The sequence below is a fragment of the Phacochoerus africanus genome, chromosome 1 (assembly GCF_016906955.1).
Source record: "Phacochoerus africanus isolate WHEZ1 chromosome 1, ROS_Pafr_v1, whole genome shotgun sequence".
Taxonomy (NCBI): Eukaryota; Metazoa; Chordata; class Mammalia; order Artiodactyla; family Suidae; genus Phacochoerus; species Phacochoerus africanus.
In genome coordinates, this window is record NC_062544.1 from 194,333,502 (window position 1) to 194,352,501 (window position 19,000).

Sequence of the window (19,000 nt, forward strand, 5' to 3'; positions counted from 1 at the left end):
AAAATAAAAAAAAGACAAAAAAAAATCCGTATAAAAATGATGTCATATTGATATTTTTCTTTAATTTATTTCACTTACTATAATAATCTCTAGGTCCATCCATGCTGCTGCAAATGGCATTATTGCATTCTTTCTTATGAAGGAGTAATAGTCCATTGTACTTATGTAGCACATCTTTTTATCCTTTCCTCCATCAATGGACATTTAGGTTACTTCCATGTCTTGGTTATTGTAAATAGTGCTGCTATGAACATTGGGGTCTATAATACTTGTTTCCTGAGCCTTATCTCAGACCTACTAACTCATAAGTTTGGGGATGGTACCCAGCACATGATCTCTTGTATGCTAAAGTTTGAGAAACACTAGGTTACATGTAAGGGGCAGAAGAAGGTGAATAGGACAGAATGACTATAAAAATTTGAAGTGAGCAAATGGATGAATGTTGGGGCCATATGTGGAAATAAGGAACACTGGGCAAAGAGCTGATTTGAGAGAAGAAATCAATACTTTTTTCTTTGTTTTATTTTCATTAAAATTTTAATTATAGTAAGATACACTACACGTAACATTTACCATCTTAATTATTTTTAAGTGTACAATTCAGTAGTATTAAGTATATTTACATTGTGCAACCAATATCCAGAACTTTTTATCCTGCAAAACTGAAATGCTATCTATGCTCATTGAAGAACACCCCAATTGCCCCTCCTCTTAGTGCCTGGCAACCACAGTTCTATTTTCTGTCTCTATGAATTTACTCTAGATACTTCATTGTGTTAATGTGGTTGGACTGCTATAAGAAAACAACATAGACAGGGTGGTTTAAACAACAGAAACTTACTTACAATTCTGGAAGCTAAAAAAGTCCATGGTCAAGTTCTGGTTCCTGGTGAGAGGTCACTTTCTATCTTGTAGACAGTCACCTTCTTGCTGTATCTCACATGGTGGAGAGAGAAAATTCTTCTATCTCTCTGCTCTTAAGGTCACCAGCCCTATCAGAAGAGGGCCCCATTGTTATGGCCTCATTTATCTTTTGTCATTTCTTCACAGGCCCTCTTTCCACATACAGGCATATGTGGGGTTAGGCCTTCAATATTTGAATTTAAGAGGCACACAATCTAGTCCATGGCACTCGTGTCAGTAGAATCATTGTATTCGTCTTTTTTTAGTAGATTATTTCATTTAGCATGATGTAAAATTTACTCTTCGATGAGTTAAGTTTGAAATACCTATTTCACTTCCAAGTGAGTTGGCAAGGTGCCAGATGGCAGGAGAACATACTAAATGGTCATTTGTGTGCTTTTTATGTCTATCTGCACAGTGGATCCATTCCCAGATCCAATACAAAGTCTCATATCAAAGTAGTCTCCATTTCAAAGTGCTTTGAGTTCCAAATTCAGCTAAATGAGGATTTCTTGGATTCCAATAAAACTGACTTCTTTGGAATCCCAGTATTGAGTTTAGATTTGAGAATTAATTATTATATTTTAAAAGTATTTTTTCTTGTGTTTTCCCTTCACGGAGTTATCTTGATCCAATCTGTATTTTAATAAAGAATTCATGTTTATGTAGATTTATCTACAATAACAGTTTCTGGAATTCCAGAGTAGAAAATAATTATATTAAGGAAATATTAAGAAAAATAAAGAATGCTTAATAAAAATTACTTGATATTACACGAAAAAATATATAATGCTACACTATCATTTCTCAGGTATAGATAATTATCTTTATGTAATTTTATCCCAAGTAAAAGGGCTTTTATTCTGTAAAATATCAATTTTACAATATTTTATCCTTGTATAACATTAAAAAATATCTTTTAGTGAATTTATCAAGAAAAATTTGAACAATAAAAACGTGATTCCATTGCATAAACTACCTCATAAAATCCAAATAAATTAACTTATGAAGGGAAAAAAAAAGAGTATATAAAGAACTTTCTTTAAAACCAAATTCAACAAAGTTCATTAGGAAAAAGTGAACTAGATAATCATGAAAAGACTGACTTAGCTTTCTAAATAAGAGCATTCTACATATTAGAAAGCAGGAGAAATTAGTTTTAAATAGATTTGGTAAAGAAGATATTGCTGAAAATCTAAGTGGTATGTGGGTAGGTGTACATGTGGGTGGGTGTGTTGGTTACTTTCCTAGTAATGAGAATTCATAATGATAATAGTTATGTACTAAGTACTCCTGATGGACTAGGTGCTGAGTGCTTTTCATGCATTATTGTTTTACTCCTCTCAACCTCCTCATATTGTACACATATTCCCTTTTTACGTCTGAGAAATTTAAGGCTTCAGGAAGTTAAGTAACTGTCCCAAAGTCATGCTAGTGAAAAAGGACATCAATACTTTTTAAGAGAGAATGCAAAATTGTCTGCCTTTTTGTAGTGTATTTAGGGGTCATACTTTGATTGCTCTTCAGTATTTATCTTAAGAACCTACTCAACACAATGTACTTTGTGATATCATTACCTACTTATTGATTTCCTGCAGGTGCCTAATATGATACTTAGTTTACCTAAAAGTAAATGTTGCCCAACCAAGAATTAAGAGAATGCTTTCCAGTATAGTTGTGACTCAGGGAATTACCTGAAGTTAACCTCAAACTTCCTGTAGCATCTTTGGCATTCTAAGTCCAATAATTTTCAAGTCAGAACTAAGCTGAGCCAGATGTTGTGTGTGTAGCTTTTTTCTTCTCTTTTCCCTTATGATTCCCTCCCATTGGAAAATGTTGACATGACTGGATTGACTTTCATTTTTACACTTATACTGCCCTTTTTTGTGCTGATCAGTTTGGGGTCAGTACAAGGATGGACAAACATTCTCTGCCCTCAGAAAACATGTAGCAGAGGCAGAAAAAATACAAAGGATGATTAAGTTAAAACAAGGGATATAATTATAAGACATCTTGGTATATGCTGACCAAAATAATGGACCTAGGTTTGGTGGAAAGAAACAACATGTGGTGGTTGGCGCTGGATGAGGGTCATGGGTAGTGCCTGGGTAACCTATGCACAGTGCCCCCTAGATACAACAGTGGCTACAAAGCTCTGATGAACTAATTCTAGCAAAACTATCCCTAGGCTAGCAGTTATTTTGGCCCAGGGCTTTAAGGTTACACCAAGATGCTGTCATCTGTCAAACTTAGACATAGTACTGCTGATGGTGTTATTTCCTCTGCCTGATTTCTCACTCTCAGCACTTAACTTGCTTGAAATGGTAATATGTGATAGTTTGCCATCCACATCCTTTGGCCCTCCTGCTTGCCAAGTCTGCATTTTCTTTTTTTTCTCCCTGTGCTGTCCTAAAATTAAATGAATTACCTCTAAAAAACCTGAGAGTGCCCTCCTGATTTACAACTGCCCTGTGACCCTGGTCACAGAGAGGACAGTAAACTTTCTCCTGCTGTCTACTGAATGATGCTAAATATATGCAGAGTAACTCCAATTGTGTCTTGGCTTTTGGATGTAACTTTTGAAATGTCTGATTTTTTTTTTTTTTGGAAGGGAAGTTACTAAACTGTTTCATCTACAGAAGATTTTGTTTAAATATTTCATTAAAAATACTTGCAGCCTGAGACAGTTAATGTAGAATTGAAAACCAGTTAGGTTTTTCAGTTAATTTTTTTAATGCCTGGCAGCTGGAATATATCACTAAAATGCTGACACTGGATTATTTAAAATAGCATTGCCTGTGAAGCTAGGAGAAGCTATTTAAGACAAACCTTAAGAAGGCTGGTGAAATAATAGCTGAAGTTATGTCAGCCAATTCCTCAGCATGGAACAGCACTGTGAAGCCAGAATTGTTATCCTTCACTGTGACATAAAATCTATATCTTGATCCTTTTGGTCATTAAAAGTCCTATAGGAATTGTACCCAGGGGGTGTGTGCTTTCATTCAGTGTGTTGGCCAAAGGTCAATTTGGATGGTTCTCCTTTCAATATGCTTTTCAATACACACTTTTAGATATAATCAGAGTACAGCTTTTAGAAGGGCTCTGGGGTTGTCATTCTATATACAGTTGGCATTTCATGAAAAAAATAGGTTTAGCTATTGGAATGACCAACAGCAAACCTATTATAGAAACGCCAAAGTGGCAAAGGGATCTATGGAGTCTTTTTATTTCGTAAACTATTTTTAAGTCACTATTTCCCTTAAACTGAAAGGTAATTTTAATTTAGTTCATTAGTCAGCAGCCTACCAGCTTTTTCTGTACAAGCTGACAAACTATTTCCTTATGTCCTTAGTTAGTTGTGGGGGGAAAAAGTCACTGAATTGGGGTGGAAGTATGTGGTAGAGGGGGTAATAGTATAAAAATCTAAGTTAGAAAGACTTGCCTGTCATTCCATTGGCTATCCTTAAGTCTCTAGAGGATAACAAAGCTTTTGGTCTGCAAAATGGGATAATGATACTTGTTTCATGCACTTCACTTCGTTGCACTATAATCTAATATGATGTCTGTTTGTAAATGATAAATCCTTACTCCTTATAGTAAGTGAGGTAGCCCATCTTTAGCATATTTTGATAATAATTTGATACTTGTTTTCATGGTTTGACAATAATTTTGATACTTGTTTTCATACTTTTTCATGGAAAAAAAGAGTGGTCCTTAAGCAAATCATGATTATTAAATGGGTGGAGTTTTGTTTTCAGTTTTCCGCACTGTCCTTTGGCTCTCTGTTCTTTCTTAGTGTCCTCTTGGTTATTTGAGATGCTTACTTTAGTGACCTCTACCCCAGCAAGGGCCTCATGATATTGTATCCATCCCCAAACCTTAAGAGAACCTATTCTTTCCTAATAAGATCAAGTGGTAATTACGTTCATCTGCCCCCTTCCCCATGCTACATATATTTTTGATGACCCTGAATTAACTTTCTTATATTACATAGTTGTCAACAATACAACTCTAAATACCCCATCTTTCTACTTGTGGGCATTTTGTAAAATGTCGACATTTCTGAAACTGTGAAATAGCTGTTAGATTGTTTGTTTCTTTTCTATTATCCAACAAAAGCTGTTTTTAGATTGATATGATTCCTTACAGTCAAGGGAATCTTGGGATAGGAAACGTAGAACATATAGTTCAGAGGGGATTTGGAGTATGTAATTTTTTTGAAGATGATTCAATCCCAGAATTAAAATTCAAAAGTAATAAAATAGTGCGGTGAGAAGCCTGTTTCCTGAGCCTGTTTCTCTAGGAGTACCTCTCCCCAAAGACAAATAGCATTTGCATAGGTAGCATTTGCTTTTGCAGGGGTTGGTTTCCGGAAAACCCCCACACCCTGTCCCATACCAAAATCTGAGGATACACAAGTCCCTTTATGAAATGGCATCATGCATCCACATATACAAGGGCCAGCTGTATTAAAGTATATACATATACTTTTCTTATTTTACTTTTTTAACAAAAAAAGAGTTTTTTGTACATTTTCAATGTAAAAACATATCTTAGAGATTATTTTTCTCCAACTGCATAAATACCTTTGTTGTTCTTTTAAAAGATGGCTTATTATTCCACTGAATAAATATAATATTTATTTAACCTTCATAGAATTCGTGCTAGCTTTTTTTTTCTTAAGCAATACATGAGGCATTGGAATTTCCACATTCTTTACAACGCAGTCTATAATCAAAGTTGCCAAAGTTTCCTTGTAAATATTTAAGAAACTTTATATGTTTTTATATATAAAAGGCATTTGTAATTATTTTTTTCTATGAAATGCCAGTTTATATTTGTAGAATTTTATTGGCTTGTCAGTCTTTTTTAAAATGTATTACAGAAACTAGCTGTTTGTCCGTGGAATGAATTATAACTATTTTCCCCCTAGGTTTTCAATTATTCTTGTGTATGGTAATTTTTGCCACGTAGAAAAGTTAAAATTTTATGTACCTGGACTAATCAATCTTTTTTTGTCTTCCGAGTTTGTTGTCATACTCTAAAACATCTTTGGGCTCTAAGATTATTAAAGTTACCTTTCCCTGTTTCCTCCATACTTATATGATTTATATTTTTTATATTTAAAAAATGAATTCATCTGGAATATATTGTGGTATAAGATACCATAAAGTGGGTACTATGTTATTATATTAGTTGGAATTTTGTTAAGGCCACCAGAGTGATTGAAATGTGAATGTTTTTAAAGTTTTAACATAACACATGCCTGTTTTTATTGTTATAAAAAGCCTTAAATGGAGAGAAATAAGGAAGAAATAGGTCTTTCTTCTGCCATCCTGTGCTTCTTGGTCAGGGAAGAATACTGGTCAGGGAAGTGGAAAGAAAAAAAAGGTAGAGTTTGGGATGGGAAGGATAGAAGTTAGAAGTTACTGTAAAAACAAGGGCACATGTCTTCATTTTTCTCAATTTTCACCTTTACAGAGTGATCTTTAAATGATCCATTAGTTCATAACAATATTTTAAATATAATTTGAAGTATTTTAAATATAAAGTGACATGTTTCTACATTCGATATCAAGAGTAACATATCAAAAATTAGCAGAATGAAATGAGAATTAGAGTATGTTTTTCAATTTGCTAATTCCATTTGGGTATATTATAGCAATTCTTCACCACTTAATGCTGAAAATACTCTGTTACCACCCTATAAGTAGGTTATTGAACTTTTGCAGAGACCTTGGGAGATTTTGAAAGTCCCATTTTATAGGTTGAAAACTTCCATTTTAAAATAAGGTAAAATCTGTTTTTACCCCCTATGCAATTTAATCTTTAAAATTTTTACACAAAAATACTCATTTATTTTTTAAAAAAGTGTTTACTCTTTTGAAAGTATATTTTATGTATAAGAACTCAGTATCAGATGTTAGCATTAAGGGTAACTTAGTTTCTAGTTTATTTTATTGATTGATTGATTTATGTATTGGTCTTTTGTCTTTTTAGAGCCTCATCCAGCATATGAGATTTCCCAGTCTAGGAGTCAAATCCGAGCTACAGCTGCCAGCCTACACCACAGCCCAGCAACAGCACCACAGCCACATCTGAGACCTACACCACAGCTCACAACAATACCGGATTCTGAACCCACTGAGCAAAGCCAGGGATGGAACCTGTGTCCTCATGTATGCTAGTCAGATTTGTTTTCACTGAGCCTTGACGGGAACTGCAGTTTCTAGTTTAAAATATCAAAGGAAGTCAGTAAACATAGCTTCTGGTTTCCGTCGTGGTTCAGTGGTTAACGAACCCGACTAGGAACCATAAGGTGGTGGATTTTATCCCTGGCCTTGCTTAGTGGGTTAAGGATCTGGCGTTGCCGTGAGCTGTGGTGTAGGTCGCAGACATGACTCAGATCCTGTGTTGCTATGTCTCTGGCATAGGCCAGTGGCTATAGCTCCGATTAGACCCCTAGCCTGGGAACCTCCATGTGCCACGGGAGCAGCCCTAGAAAAGGCAAAAAGACAAAAAAAAAAGAAAAAAAAAGGAATTAGGTTCTAGGAGTTCGAGTCGTGGCTCAGATATTAATGAATCTGACTAGCATCCATGAGGATACAGCTTCGATCACTGGCCTTGCTCAGTGGTTAAGAGTCTGGTGTTACCATGAGCTACGGTGTAGGTTGCAGATGTAGCTCGGATCCTGCGTTGTGGTGGCTGTGGCATAGGCCAGCAGCTATAGCTCTGATTCAACCCCTAGCCTGGGAATCTCCATATGCTACAAGTGTGGCCCTAAAAAGCAAAAAAAAATTCGGTTCTGGACAGCAAACAATTTGACACACTGGCATAAAAATACAAACTAAGTAAATGAAGAACACATGATATATACACCGTAACTGAGCATTGAAGAATTGCCACTGATACACCGTTTGTTACAACTATATCCAATAATTTAATTACCTGAAAACAAATAATAAAAAACAATTTAGAATCCCAGAAAGAAGAATTAAGATTAGGATGTTCACCTGCATTCATATTGTCTGCATGCTGGATATATAAGCATGGTAGAGAGGAAATAGCATTGCATTTAGAATGAAAAGACCTGGAATCAAGTCCTAGTTCTGTTGATTTGGGGGTCTCTGTTTTACGGTTTGTTAAATTAAACCATCTTGCTTGGAGAGATTCCCCACTGTGGACCACTCTGGCAGGCTGATAAATCCCATATAGACCCATTCTCAGAAATAACATTTTAAAATGCATACATTAAAATACACAGGATTGCAAAAGAAACCAATTATCTCAAAGTGCAGTTAACTAAAAAGTAAAACACAAAATTTGTCTGTTTTTAAAATCAAGCACATTAAATACCCAAATTCAGAAAAATAGCTCATAACTTTTTATTAGTGATGAGTTTATCACAAGTGAATTATGATATGAAAATGCCTGGTTTCATTTGGTCACAAAGTCACAGATAGTGCTAACACTATTGGGTTTATGGCCTCTTCACATTTGAATGAAATGTTAAATTTCCTTTAAAATTGAGTGAAAATAAAAGTGTGATTTTTTTGTTCTTATTGTTCATGAGGTTCACAGATTTCCTAAATTCTTTTGGTGGAGCTCAATGTAATTACCTTTGGCTTTAGGATTTTTATGTTCTTTCCAGTTTCAAAATGTAGTAATTTCTCTGATTCCTCACTTGTTTACGTGTTCACATTGCCTGGGATCATGTTGATACACTTTGAAGTTAAAATGTAAAAAAATCGTATGAAGCCATCTCCAGTAGATCAACTGACAAAAACAAACAAAAAGTCTTCTCACCACCATTACAGTTTAATTTTTCACTAGTTCTGATGAAGTTTTTTTTTTTTTTTTTGGACACACTTGTGGCATGCAGACATTCCCAGGCCAGGGGTTGTACCTGTGCCACTACAGGGACATTACAAGATCCTTAACCCACTGAGCCACAAGAGAACTCCTGATGAAAATTTCTTATGCTAAGAGTTAACAGACCATCTAAAAGTATCCATATTAGTTAGAGTTCACCAGAGTCCCAAGCTGTAGTTGGCCAGCTGGACACCCAAGAGGGCAACTGATGTAAGTTCCAGTCCAAATGCCATCAGGCTTGAAACCTAAGAACTTATGATTCAGCTGAGTACAAAAAAAGGAAAAGACCCATGTCCCAGCTCGAGGCAGTCACGGAAGGAGGAGTTCTCCCCTGCTGATGGCATGGTCTGCCTTTTGTTCTATTCAGACTTTTAACCTATTGAATTAAGGCTCACCCCAGTAGGGAGGGCACTCAGCTATATTCATCATCCTACCAATTCGAAATAAAATCTCATTACAATATACCCTCATAGACATAACCAGACATAACCAGAATAATGTTTGATCAAGTATCTGGGCATTTTATAGCCTAGTCAAGTTGACACATGAAATTAATCTTTGCAGTGCCTATAGTGAGAAATACATTTTTTGCTTTTTATTGCTGCACCTGTGACATTTGGAAGTTCGCAGCCTAGGAGTCAAATTGGAGCTTCAGCTGCTGGCCTACACCATAGCTCACAGCAATAGCAGATCCTTTACCCATTGAACAGGACCAGGGATGGAATTGCAACATCATGGGTACTGGTCAGATTCTTAACCAGCTGAGACAGAACAGGAACTCTGAAAAATCACTATTTTAAATACCATAGAGATCATTATCACAATTCAAACACTATTAACTTTGAAAATCAGGAAGATAATTTTTTTCAACATAGCTGGTCATAAAATAATCCTGAAATGAAAAGTAATTTCATTATAATATGTAGAAGGTGGTACTTCCATTCTGAATGTTACATTTATTTTTGCTGGTTAAGTAACCATCTTTGATTTCTCATGTGTGTAGAATGAATAGGTATGCAGAGGAAAGCAGAGTATGGGAGAAATAAAATGTTTGAATTATTAAATAGATTTTTAAATACTTTAGAAACCTGTCAATGTGTTTTGGCATTGCTGTTCAACTGATGCAAATGTTAATTTTTTTATATTTCACTTATATAATAGTTTATTATGAGGTTTTTTCTTTCAGTTTAAAAGTATACTTGCAAAGAGCTTATAGCTTTAGGATTGAGATGGAGATTTCATTTCAGGTCTTTGAAAGACTAATGGTAGGAAATTAAACAAGTGACCTAATCATGGCCTTTGCCTAAATTTGCTTATTTTATAAATTGGCATTAAAATGTTTCTTATCAAATATTAAGTGAAGATCATTTTGAACTCCTTGGATGAAGTGCTTAATTTGAATTTACTCTGTCTTGTAAATAAATTTTAAAAATTGATTGGCCTTCACACATTTGTTACCAACTTTCTCTCTTCCATGGTTGGCTAACTTCTAGAAAAATAAAGGAAACAGCTTTCCTTTATTTTCTTTCTACTTCCTTCTCGGATATTAGTAGTTACAGAGGTTGAGTAGATCAGTATCTATTATCTGATCTGGATCTATTACAGTCCACTGAGGTGCTGTGTGGGAAAAGTCTCATGTTAAGATAGAATCCGGATTTAGGATCACTTCAGGTCTGTGAATTTTGTCTGGATTTTAAAGTAATGAATAATAAAAAGATTTAGAGGATAGGGTTTCTGTGCCAGATGAATAGTCTCATCTTAAGGGAAATCCCTCGGTAAAATAAATTTTGGGGAAAAATTCAATCTGGAAGTTGAGTTCTCTTTCATTCTATTTTACTCTGAGACTAGTTAGGAACAAAAGAATAAAATAACACAGGCTTGAAGGTACTGTGCTTCAGTCCCTCATTCCCGGTTAAATCACAGGAGAGTAGGTAGTAGAAAATGAGGTAGTAGGAATGACAGAGAAAGAGAGACAAAGGAAAGAAGGAAGAAGGAGAGACAGAGAGAGGAGGCATTTGGGGGCTGATGAGGTAAATTCTCCACGAGTTTTCCAGGGAAATGCAGTAGTTAAGGAACAGATCCCAGGTGGGCTCCTCAGAGCACTCTGTTGTCCCCATCCTCCAATCTTGGATTAGCTTTCTTGAAATGTTTACTCTTCATTTGGACTTAATCCAACATGAGGCTCAATAGGCAAGTGCTTCCAGATACAGTGCGCACCTATACCTTGGATCATACAACCCTATTTTTCTTTCTTTTTTTTCTTTTTGTCTTTTTGCCTTTTCTAGGGCCGCTCCCACCACATATGGAGGCTCCCAGGCTCGGGGTCGAATCCGAGCTGTTGCCACCAGCCTACGCCACAGCCACAGCAACACGGGATCCACGCCGTGTCTGCAACCTACAGCACAGCTCACGGCAACGCCGGATCCTTAACCCACTGAGCAAGGCCAGGGATCGAACCCGCAACCTCATGGTTCCTAGTTGGATTCGTTAACCACTGCGCCACAACGGGAACTCTGAACCCTATTTTTCTGTACTCTGTCCTCCCTCCATAAATACCCCATGTTAACACTATAGATATGGTTTAAGAGGTATTAACCATCTAGATATAATTTTAAAATAATTAAAGGTTGCATTTACCCTGCTGCCCTCTTAGTGTCAGTTTACAAAGGAGTTCATGTATGAAAGAGATGCAGTACGAGTCTTTAGGGAAAGAGATTTTCAATAAATAGGTGAAGTAAAGCAAGCCAGAATAGGGGAAAGAATGCCAAAGGTTTTTAGGAAATAGGATCCTGAAGGCTGGATATCACTCTTTTTTTTTTTTAATCATTTATTTATATATATATATATTTTTTTCTACTGTACAGCATGGTGACTTATTTACACTTAACATGTATACATTCTTTTTTCTCACATTATATGTGCCATCCTAAGTGACTAGACATCACTCTTTAAATTGCCCTGAAAAGTGTAATACATGCAATGATGTGGCTAGAAGGAATCACAGAAATGGAATGCAATGAAAATATGAAAGCTATGCAATGGGATTAGCTACAAAGAGACTAGAAAATTAGAAGATTAGCTACATAGAGACTAGAAAATAATCTATACTGACTTTGGAAAGAATGCCTGGGGCCGGTAACAGACCGAGGCGAAACAAGAAGTGTACTTTGAGTAACTGTTAGAACAAAGAATGTAAGGATTGATTGGAGTGGGTGATTTCCACCACCTTAGGAACCTGCATTTATGGGAAATTAATACTTTTTATCATAGGGAAGATCATATATAAGAATGATGATGGAGTAAAAGTGATACCAAAATTTAAAACCAAAATTATTTTAAAATTTTAATTTTTAAAATTTTAATTACTTTTTTTTTTTAAACAGACAACTCATAGAATTTAGACTTTTCAGTTTTTGACCTATTCCATTCTTCTTTTGGAAAAAAAAATCCTACCCAGGGAGCACAGCTGATATTTAGAGTGTATAAAAGAATTACATATACAAAACAAAATTAAAAGCAAGCCTATATTTCCACTGATCATAAAATGTAGTATACACATGCTGTCTCAAAAAGACATAGATGGTGATGTAGTAAAAGGGAAGAAAACTTTAAAAAATAATTGTTAATTTTATTGGCTAAGCATCTGGGAAAAGACTAGATTCCATCAAAGCCTCATTAATACCATACAAGAGTGCAACAACCTAGGTTTCATAAATTTAAATGCCTCCAGCCTTCATTCAATAAATTTGCATGAGTGAGGCAGGCTGAGTGTGAGACACTAGTGATGAGACACTAGTGACTGTCCTGGCTGTCTGGGGCTTTCAAATTCAATTAGGAAAAAAACTATTCTGGCTAAACAAATACCTTCAAAGTTAGCAGTTTTCAAAACCTAGATCTCCCAAATACTTGGATCTTCTTAGCCAATATAGTTTGTTTGCTTTTTATGACCTAGTACTTAAGGATAGCTTTTCTTTGGGAATAATAAAGAACCCTCTCCCATCCCAAACTATCCCAGCTGATAGATAACCTCCAGGAGTTTTTGCCCCGGGATTATATAAGGAAGTGAAACAGGATTGGCTCTTTTTTCAGAAAATTAGGCTTTCAAAAGAAGAAAATCAGTAGGGGTCACCATAAAAAGCATTAGGTTGCTACGGGTTAGACTATATGCCAGAACACTCTTTTTACTTTCTTCTTCCAAAGTACTTAATTACCCAAGTTATTTATAAATGGCATTAACCTGAAACCTTGCCTAGTTTTAAGCAGATTTTCCATTTTAATTGATTTTAAGTTGGTTGCAAGTATCTTTCTATTAGTACCTCCAAAAATTTGTGTAGGTACTGAAACATTACTACATGTTTGAAAGATTTAGTACCATAGTTGAAAAAAGTTGGAATAACTCACTTTCTGAATATTAAAATGCATATTTTCAAATATTTTGATGAGTTATATTTAAAAGTGTTTTTGAAATTATGTTATGCCAAAGAAACATGGGGTGAGGTTGAAGAGTCAATGTCTTGATTCAATGGCAAACATGTTTTTAATACATTCTTTTTGCCTAATATTGAGTGTGATGTTCTCATGCTATTGTCTCTCTTCCTTCATAATTACTGCTGAGGAGGCTGGCATTCTTCCATGTTTCATACTTGAGATAGCAGCATCTCAAAGATTCTACATTTTTAGAAATTTTATTAAAGAAGACATTTGAAATTGACATTAGTTATACAAACACTTATTTTACTTGTTGATTTTTTAATTATGTTTTATGTTTTAAAGCTACTGGCATTTGTTGTGCATATTAGACAACTCTTGATTTAAGAAATAATAGTCTATAATCTTGTTTCCCCAGATGTTGCACTTAGCTTTGTGGTTCTCTTCAGCTCACATTATTTAGAATATATTCTTAAGACATGTAGGAATATGCTTGGAAGAAGAAGAAATGTTTTGTGATTTTACAAAAAAAAAATTAAGAGTAGAATTCTACTAAGCCATCCTTTACATTTGTGGGAGAACTTAAAAATTAAAAAAAAAAAATTAAACATTTTAAGAAACGTAACATTCTTTTAAAATATTCAAATATTTTAAAATATTTTCAAATTATGGTTATCAGTCTATGATAGAAATACTTTTAAAGCAACAATAGTAAACAAAGCTTGATTTAGACAAGTGCTTGTCACTCTTCAGTGAGAATGAACAGTGTGGAGGAATGTTGCTACCCAGATTCCTGAGCTCCAGATCCAAAGGTTCTCATTTGGAAGGAAATGGATAGGGCCTAAGCAATTGTATTTCAAATAATTCTTTAGTGTCATTGATGCTGCTGATCTATGGACTACATTTCGAGTAGCACTGATTTAGAGATGACTCAAGAAACACAATATATACTAACAATTTAAATTATGTTTTTCAGAAAAATAATTTCAACTGTTCCAGAAGAGGTCAGTGCCCAGAAACCAATGTCAGTTCTGTACAGATGCAGGATGATGCTGATTATTTCATCAACCATCTTGGAATTCCCACCGTGAGGTTTTCTTATGAGGACTCCCAATTATTAGAGGTGATTGCTTCTAAAAGTTCAAAACACACACACATACTATATATATATGTATATATAGATAGATAGATAGATACACACACACACACACACATATATATATATATACACACACAGAATTTTGATTTATCTTGGCTATTTGTCTTTCTTCCTAAATAAGTTACTATGAGAAGCTGCTTCATTTAGAAAGTTATTCCTATTGTTCAGAAGCTTTGTAAGAATATTTGAAAATATCAGCTCTTCTCAATAGTGTTGAATTCAATTTACAAAGATTTATACTGTCAGTCACGTTTTCAGTGTGTTTTGCAACAAGAAATGTGCAGTTGTTGGATTAACATCAAAACATAATTATAATCTTCAGTATTCATAGTAACAGGTGACATGTGCAATAGATTCCCCTCTCCTTGCTCAAGAGAAAATGCATTCAACGTGAGTCTTGTGGATTAGTTGCTCAAAGTTTGTGCATAGTTTGTTTGCCTAAAAAGAGAGACTATTTTTTTTTTTTTTGGTGAGAATATGAGGTTCTTTCTCAAAGAAATATTACAGAGGCCTGATTTACCTTAATTAAGTGTGGTCATTCTTCTGTTGGACCTTAGGTCTTTCAACCTCTCTCAGAATTATGTCACAGGAAACTCTCTGTAGATCCAAAGCAGTTGAGATACTTCACTTTCTTTTACAAATTGTGTGGGTCTTAATGGGGGCTATTTGAGAGCCCCCGGGTAGCCTGCCTTACTTAGGTAATTATTTCATTAAAAAAATAGTGGTTGGAAAAGAAAGACTTTTTTTCTTAAAAAAAGCAAAATTTATTTATTTATTTTTCCACTGTACAGCATGGGGACCAAGTTACACATACATGTATACATACATTTTCCTCCCATTGTTGTGTTGCATTACATATGAAACAGAAAGACTTCTTTGTTTTTCAATTATAGATATTACTGAGAAGTTGTGTTTCAATTACATATTTGTAGACCCATTGTCAGGTGAAATCAGTCTGATAGCTTTGAGCAAAAGTTACCTTTTTTTTCTTTTTAGGGCCACACCTGCGGCATATGGAATTTCCCAAGCTAGGGGTCAACATGAGCTACAGTTGCCGACCTACACCACAGCCACAGCAACGAGGGATCCAAGCTTTATCTTCTACCTATACCACCGCTCACAGCAACACCAGATCTTTAACCCATTGAGTGAGGCTAGGGATGGAATCTGCATTCTCATGGATACTAGTTGGCTTTGTTATCACTGAGCCACATTGGGAACTCAAGCAAAAATTACCTTTATGTTTCTCTGAAGTCCTCTGCCCTTACCCCTAACTTCCTCAGTAGACATTTAACAAATGATCACTAACAAATTAAATTCACAGAGGGAGAAACTCTGAGTGACTCCTATTATAATGACATGAATTCTTGAGGAATGCAGAAGTAATCATTATGATTTGTTTGTTTTTAAACATTGGATTTTCACATGTATTGCTGTTTAAAGATGGGGTACCTGTATAGAGGTAACTTGTCTCTTACCATACTCCTTAAATACACTTTAATGAAATTGATATATTAAGAAATTAACTCATTTTTAATTCTCCCACTCGATATATTTTAACATCTTTTTATCATCCCCCCATTTCAGACCATCCACCTCCTGTCATGTTATCACACTGAAGGATACCTTTTATTCAATAACTGTCTAATTAATTTCGTTGGAGTGTAAGTCAGTAGTTTAGAAAGGCAATAAGGTATAGTCTTAGGAATGGGGCTATGCTTGACTCCAGACTCGTGCTTAATAGACACATGATTTAAACTCTTTCAGAATTATTTCACAGGAGAGCAACCTTGGTATACTTTTGGAATCTGTAGAGCCATGGTAAGGATTAAATGAGACTGCGGGAGTTCCCGTCATCGTGGCGCAGTGGTTAATGAATCCGACTAGTGAACCATGAGGTTGCTGGTTCGGTCCCTGCCCTTGCTCAGTGGGTTAAGGATCCAGCGTTGCCGTGAGCTGTGGTGTAGGTTGCAGACGCGGCTCGGATCCCGTGTTGCTGTGGCTCTGGCGTAGGCCAGTGGCTACAGCTCCGATTCGACCCCTAGCCTGGGAACCTCCATATGCCGCGGGAGCGGCCCAAGAAAAGGCAAAAAGACAAAAAAAAAGGGTATTGAGACTTTGTAAACAAAAAAATAAAAAATAAAAAAAAATAAATGAGACTGTGCATGTAAAAGGTTTAGCTAACCTTAAGCATATAATAATGCCTCCATCAACCATAGCTATTATCACAATTATTGTCTGATTTACACGTTAGTGGGAGAATTTCTAAACTTTTTTATCAGAAGTTTTTAAGACTAGTGGGAGGGAGGAGTTTGTTAATTGTGAAGAAAAACAACCTTCTCAGGTAAGATTCTATGAGGATCAGCGAGGAGATCTGAGGTTGAATAGGGAGAAGATCTTGAAACAGGTCCCATTGAAGTTCTCAGAAGGTACTTTTACAGCATGAAACTTCTCAGGCTAAAGTTAATCTACAGGAACTAGCTTAGTCTGAAGGGACTAATCAGTTTTTCAAATTATTCATGGCATGTCTAACTCCCATCATCAAAATCATTTTCTACTGTATTTGTCTCCAAAAGAGTAATTAAGAGAATTTTCTATGCTTTATAACAAATGACCTTGTTTATATTGCTTTAGTGTGGAAAATGCTTTGAATGGATTGTCCTTACAAAATGCGAATGCTCGAAATGAGATAATTGTGTATGGTAAATTCTCCAGAGAACAGATAATAACCTATAATAAACATTTATATACAGTTACTAAGAGGAATTATAAATATTGAATGACTTTATAATATAAAGGATACCATGTCTACCTCTTATTGAGTACTTGCTTTGCTTAATATTTTTATATTGGCACATATTTTATACTACCTCACCTTATTTAATATTTATGATATCTCAGTGAGGCATCTATTATTATTAAGATTTTTTTTCTAAGGATTAAGTGGAGTTTAAAATCAAGTTGCTTATGCAAGGTCATAAAGCTAATAAATGGCCAAGATAGAAGATGATCTCAGATCTCTTTAACAGTAAGCCCCTGGTCTCAACTATTGCACTAAATTTTGCAAGTTGGAAGCCCAAGGGCAAGATCCAGCCCACAGATACCTTTTGTTTGTTCTGTGCTTTATTGAAAACTTGGATTTCGGGAAGCAATGGATTATTTTTTCCCATGGAAAAATTAGGTAAATTGTGCATTAAGATTAGAATGTTAGACTATTTCTTTAACACATCTTTCCATCAAAAATTGGGAAATGAACGCTCAATCAACCTCAAGGACCACAGGTTTCATCAGATTTATGTCACTTCCTGGTGTTTTTGGGAACTGAATTCCTTATCTTTGCACTCATTTTGAGAAAGAAAAAAAGTTAAAGTGGATAATTCTATAGTCCTTGTCACTCTAAATATTATATGTGTTCTAAGTGTGCTAGATTATACTCATGATTTTGAAGAAATTATCTATTTAAAATTTATTTAGGTGGTTATAATGCAAACTTTAGTATTTCTGACAGTTTCCAGCAAGATGGATTATTGATCTATTACATTGAATTTTGACAAGTAAATAATGATAAAAAGAGGTTAATTACCTATAGGAATCTAAACTAGTGTCATAGCACCACTTTTTATGGACATTTGAGACATTATTATTTCTAAAATTATTTTTGATGAAATGTGACCTTTTATAAAATCTATTCCCAACATTTCATACTGTCTACATTCCCACCAGTAACTTCCCTATAGTTTCTCTGTATGATCATATATTGCATAAAATTGCTTAAAGCACCTTTCCTCTTTAGCTTTTCTTGGCATCTATACTTGAATTTTCCAATAATTAAATGTCATAAATGCAAAGCATTCTCTGGGTTTACCAAATGTTAGAATTATTCCTTCTCATAAGATATGGCCTTGTTAATTGAAATGTCTCTAGTTGTAAGCTTCATTTAAATAAGGTTTTCAATTTGTAAACATTGTTGCACCTGTTAGGAGAAGCATTCTGTGCAGATTGAATACAATGCAGAAATTGCTGAAAAGGAAAAGACAGATGCTTTCTGATTAAGAGTGCAATATTTATGACAAGCTGGTGGTCCAATGCACATTTCTTCTGTCACTTAACAGCTGTTTCACATAATTTTTGTTCCAGATCAGTATATTTACTCTCTATAGGGCATGTCAGACGGTCTGGTGTTCATAGTATATCAAAAGATCAGTCCATGCCCTTATCATGCTTTATACCACAATTTTAAGCTCTGGTTCCTCACTCTCTTTAACCTTATATTTTTTGCTCTTCTGATTGAAACATCTTATTTTAAACCCAATTTACCTCTATAATGGAGCATTTAACATTTAAATGATAATGAGATAAAGGGATATTATAGATTTTACAAGCAGGGTTTTTTCTGTAGTTGTTTCAATATCATCTGATAACCCAGGGAATAAAAACCAGGTAGCCTAGGTTTTTTTAAACTCTTAATTCTTTTTAAAATAGATGACTTTGATATCTATCATAATTCCTAAACGGATATACAGCAGCATGACTGTATTTGTATGTGTGTGTGTGAGAGAGAGAACTTTTTAAGGTAATTTTGTGGGATAAAAATGATAATTTACTCAAAGATGATACACATATGCACATATACACGTT

The 19,000-nt window shown here is 35.0% G+C and overlaps 1 protein-coding gene across 1 annotated transcript in view; it reads left to right on the forward strand.

Moving 5' to 3' along the window:
• NAALADL2 (N-acetylated alpha-linked acidic dipeptidase like 2) overlaps window positions 1-19,000 on the forward strand; it is a 967,277-nt gene that overhangs the window by 714,099 nt on the left and 234,178 nt on the right. The window contains exon 10 of the mRNA XM_047786685.1: window positions 14,180-14,326. Within this exon, the coding sequence (XP_047642641.1) occupies window positions 14,180-14,326 (147 nt within the window). The remainder of the gene's footprint in view (window positions 1-14,179; window positions 14,327-19,000) is intronic.